We start from the raw sequence: 4,807 nt of genomic DNA, 5'->3' as shown, positions 1-4,807 counted from the left end.
CCCCTCCCCCTTGGCAACCACAAGTCTGTTCTCTATATTTGTGAGTTTTTTTTTTTGTAGCTAAGTTCATTTGACTTGTATTTTAGATTCCACATATGAGTGATATCATACAGTATTGGTTTTTCTCTGACTTACTTCACTTAGCATGATAATCTCTAGGTGCATCCATGTTGCTGCAAATGGCATTATTTTATTCTTTTTTATGGCTGAATAGTATTCAGTTTGTGTGTGTGTTTGTGTGTGTGTGTGTGTGTGTGTGTGTGTGTGTGTGTATACCACAAGGAGATGGGTTCTTTTTTCGGTTTAATATGGATTGATTGGGAAACCATTTCATCTTAGGGTCCTTAGAGGCTGGTAGGGCCGCCAAGGAGGGCAAGGTAGTGGATGCCAGGGCTCCAGGAGCCCTTTCCCTGGAGCTACATGGGGAGGAGGACAGTGGGCTTCCAGGGTGGGCCCCCAGGGTGCACTGCCCTGTGGGGGAGTATCCGATGTGTCCCTCTCTGTCCTGGGTTCCAGACATTGTCCCGAGGGTGAAGGCCAGCAGATGGCTGCTGTGGGTTGTCCCCGTGCCCTGTGGTCACTGTGCCCCTTGGCCGTGGCAAGAGTTTCCCAGAGGGTCCATCTGGTGCATCCATCTGGCCGACCCAGCCCTGCCATCCCTGGTTCACTGGTTCATAGGTCCTCATTCCATTGAAGTGATGTTCTCACCAGGCTGCCCCTTGACCTCTGCTGGGGGGCTTTGAGGACTTGGGAAAGAGCTGATAGTACCCGTTTGTAGTCCCCACATCCCAGTTTGTAACCTTAGACCCATGGGTGATTCCACCCTGTTGCCTGAGATATAGAAGCCAGGACACCCTGGTTCCCCACTCAGGACCAGAGTCCCGGGGGTGAGGGGCTCCTGCCTTGATCCAAAATGCTGATATTTTATGCGATGTTTGTATTCATTTCGCTTTTTAAAACTCTTTCACTAGACGTTATTTGTCTTGCTTTCTGGTTGTTGTAGTTGTTGTGTGTGTGTCATCTTCAGTTTTCTGAGGAGAGCCTTTTGCTCTCCCCACCCTAACCCTGACCCCTGACCGTGCTTAGCAGCGAGCTTTTCCCACTGTCTGCCTGTACAAACAGGGTGCAGATACCCTCCTTCTGGGGCGTCCGTGAGTTACGTGCCCAGCAGAACATCTGGCCACAAAATAAATCCAAGTATCGATGTTACCCTTTAGGGCAGCTAGTAATAATACCAGCACAGAGACAGAAGAGAGCACGGGGGTCTGTGGAGCCCTGGACAGGAAGGGGACCATCAGTCAGTCACTCGGATGCGACGCGCAGAAACAAACTCTTCTAATGACTTGATCTGCCCCGTTTGCCATTGTTTTTTAAAAAATTTTTTTAATTGAAGTGTAGTTGATTTACAATATTGTGTTGCTTTCAGGTGTACAGCAAGGTGATTCCGTTATATTTACATACACATATATGTATTTTTTCCAGATTCTGTTCCCTTACAGATTATGACGTGTGGGGTAGAGGTGAGATTTTCAGATGTTGCGGGTGCTGATGGAAATGTGTCTACGTCGGATCTCTTCGCTCCACATTTCTGTTTAATGAAGTAATTCCATTCCTTTCTTGGTGTGGACCAAGGGGTGTTTTTGGAAGCCTCCCGGAGAGGGAAATAGAAAAACTCTCCCTCTGTTCCTCTCACTTCTGGTGGGAGGGACCAAGTGAACTAAGGACCTTTGTTCTTTATTTTAAAATGTAATTTAATTATTTTTAAAAAATGTTAAACCTTTTTATTGAAGTGTAGTTGATTTACAATGTTGTGTTAGTTTCAGGTGTACAGCAAAGTGATTTTATATGTGTGTTATATATATCATATGTATATTATTTATATATTCTTTTTCAGATTGTTTTCCATTATAGGTTATTACAAGATATTGAACATAATTCTGTTATACAGTAGGTCCTTGTTGTTTATCTATTTTATATACAGTAGTGTGTACTGTTAATCCCAAATTCCTAATTTATCCCTCCCCCACTTCCCCTTAGGTAACCATAACTTTGCTTTTTATGCCTGTGAGTCTATTTCTGTTTTGTAAATAAGTTCACTTGTGTCATTTTTTAGATTCCACATATAAGTGATATCATAGGGTATTTGTCTTTCTCTGTCTGGCTTACTTCACTTAGTATGATAATCCCTAGGTCCATCCATGTTGCTGCAAATGGCATTACTTCATCACTCTTTTTCATGGCTGAGTAGTATTCCGTTGTATATATGTACCACATCTTCTTTATCCGTTCCTCTGTCGATAGACGTTAGGTGCTTCCGTGTCTTGGCTGTCGTGAATAGTGCTACTATGAGCATTGGGGTGCACGTATCTTTTTGAATTAGAGTTTTGTTCGGGTATATGCCCAGGAGTGGGATTGCTGGATTATATGGTCAGCTTTCTCTTTCTTGGTTGCGTTAATGGTGGAGCCTTCAAAACTAAAATAAGCGCATCTTTTTCTATGCACTGTTTCCTAATGCCTTTTTTTGGGGGGGGGGGAGGGCACAGGCGGGGGCCAGTTCATGAAGTGTTCTGCCTTTTCAGTGCATTTTCCTCGGCATCGTATTTCCCTTGCCTTCCTCCCCCTCCCCCTCCCCTTCCCTCCTTTCTGTTGTGTCCACTTCAGTCACCTTCTCCAGTCTCCACTCTTAGGACCCAGAGTCTGATGTTCTGGATTTCATGGAATTGCTTATGCATGTGTCTCTGCAATTTTGCATCTGATTTCAAAGTGTAGGGAGTATACTTTGTAAAGAACCCAGATGATGTAAGTGCTGTGTGCTTGATATGGGATCTGCTTCTTGAGTGCCTGGGCCTCTGTTCTGTGGTTCCACTGAGAAACATACATGTTATTGTTACTGTTTTGTTTTTTAAGCTTTTTAGCTAAGCCTCTTTGGGGGGGGCAGGGGGCAGAGATGATAGGTAGGTAGGTAGGTAGATACATAGATATAGATAGATATTGATGTACATATAGGTAGATGGATAGGTAGATGGACGGATGGACAGAGAGAAAAGTGATAGGTAGATACATAGATGTTAGGTAGGTAGGTAGATAATAGAGATTATATAGAGATTATACATATAAGTGAAACTGTGGACAGTATATTGTGGACTTTTATTATGTCACGTTCTTCTGAAGAGTATTTAGTTTTGTTTCAAGAAGCGGATGCAGCATCACCTTGAGCTTGAAGGCACCTGGTTTTGGGTTCCTGTGGATGGATTGATTTTCATTTTGCCCTTTGTCCTAGGGCGTATTCTCTCGACCTGGGTCGTGGTCCTTACTCCTCAGGCCTGGTCATTCCGAGGGCTCCGTGGAAGGTCTCCGATGTCCGTCAAGCCTGTCCGACGGGCAGGATGAGAACTGCAGACTCTACTGCCCATCAGGGAGCAGCTGCAGAAATGGCGGCTGCTGACTGCAGACTCCCAGGTACCGCATGCCCTGGGGTCTTTGGAGCTGTGTCCCCACCCCCATACAATGTGTAACGGGGGAGTCGGCCAAGATGTGAGCAGAAATTTGTTCTGCAAACGTTGGTGTTCCACGGTTCCTTTCTTTTCTTTTACTTCCTCAGTTTCCACCCACGCTAAGCCGCTCAGCAAGGCCGTCGCTTGCTTCCTGACCTCCGACCCCCAGAAGCTGTGGACCATGGCAGGGGGGCTGCCCTCAGACAGCAGTGTGGATGGATATCAGTCTCACCCTTGTGATTCCTTTTCCTCCGAGGACTCCTCCTCCACCAGCTTCTGCTTTTGGTGGTTCCAGCTCAGTGCCTTCAACACACATTTCTCTGTTTTATCCAAAGTTCATCGTTGTTCTTAGCATGAGATTTTATCTTTTTCTCCAGCAAATATGCCGTCACTGGTGTCCTGACATCGATGGCACTCTATTTTTTTTGCACTTTATATTTATGGTAGTTTGGCCAAAGATAGATACGAAAATAGAGTAGCAGCCAGAAACTTTCATTTTTGCTGCTCTGCATTGATGATTGGATGGAAACTTAGACGGTCATTTTCCCGTAAGAATACATAAAGAAGAATCACCTAAGCAAACATAGGATTGCCTTTTTTAAAATAAAGATTTAATTAACAGTTATTTTTCTTCCAGTTTTATTGAGCTGTAATTGGCACACAGTGCTGGATAAGTTGAAGGTGCCCGGCATAATGATTTGAGTGCCTGCGTCATGAAATGATGACCTCAATAAGTTTCGTGACCATCCATCATCCCGTATAGATACAGAATGAAAGCAATAGAAATGTTTTTCCTTGTGATGAGAATTCTTAGGATATATACTTTCTTAACAACTTGCATCCCTAACACAGAGCAGTGTTAATTACGTTTATCATGCTGTACCTTACATCCCTAGGACTTACAACCGAACATCTTCTGTATCTCAACAATCATCCAATTCCTCCACCTCTGGCGACCACAAATCTGACCTCTTTTTCGATGATGGCTCTCTTTAATTTTGCTGACTTTTTTTCTTGGCTGTCATTTGTAAGAGTGAGGTTTTTTTCCAGAGTGCTGGGACTCTGTCAGGAGGATGTACTGCCCAGCCCGTATCCTGAGACGCCGTCTGCAGACCGTTTCCACCGGGGCTGTGGGTTCCTGTGTCCCTCTGACCCCTTTAAACTCATGCGTGGTGAAGCAAGAGTCTGGGACATAATAGCATCGGGTGAACACCCAGGAGGAACAGGAGGGTGAGACCGAAGGACCCTGCTTTGTCCTCCTGCAGGGCGAAAATTCTGGGCATGCTCCAGAAGCCACCCCAAAAGGGCAAGCC

The 4,807-nt window shown here is 44.9% G+C and overlaps 1 protein-coding gene across 1 annotated transcript in view; it reads left to right on the top strand.

The window, feature by feature from the left end:
* ASMT (acetylserotonin O-methyltransferase) overlaps window positions 1-3,445 on the top strand; it is a 49,194-nt gene extending 45,749 nt beyond the window's left edge. The window contains exon 10 of the mRNA XM_007460501.1: window positions 3,322-3,445. Within this exon, the coding sequence (XP_007460563.1) occupies window positions 3,322-3,445 (124 nt within the window). The remainder of the gene's footprint in view (window positions 1-3,321) is intronic.
* Window positions 3,446-4,807: the final 1,362 nt, after the last annotated feature.

The sequence above is a fragment of the Lipotes vexillifer genome, unplaced genomic scaffold (genome assembly GCF_000442215.2).
Source record: "Lipotes vexillifer unplaced genomic scaffold, Lipotes_vexillifer_v1.1 scaffold512, whole genome shotgun sequence".
Taxonomy (NCBI): Eukaryota; Metazoa; Chordata; class Mammalia; order Artiodactyla; family Lipotidae; genus Lipotes; species Lipotes vexillifer.
Note: the sequence above shows the minus strand (reverse complement) of the source record. Positions and strands in the feature narration are given on the sequence as shown.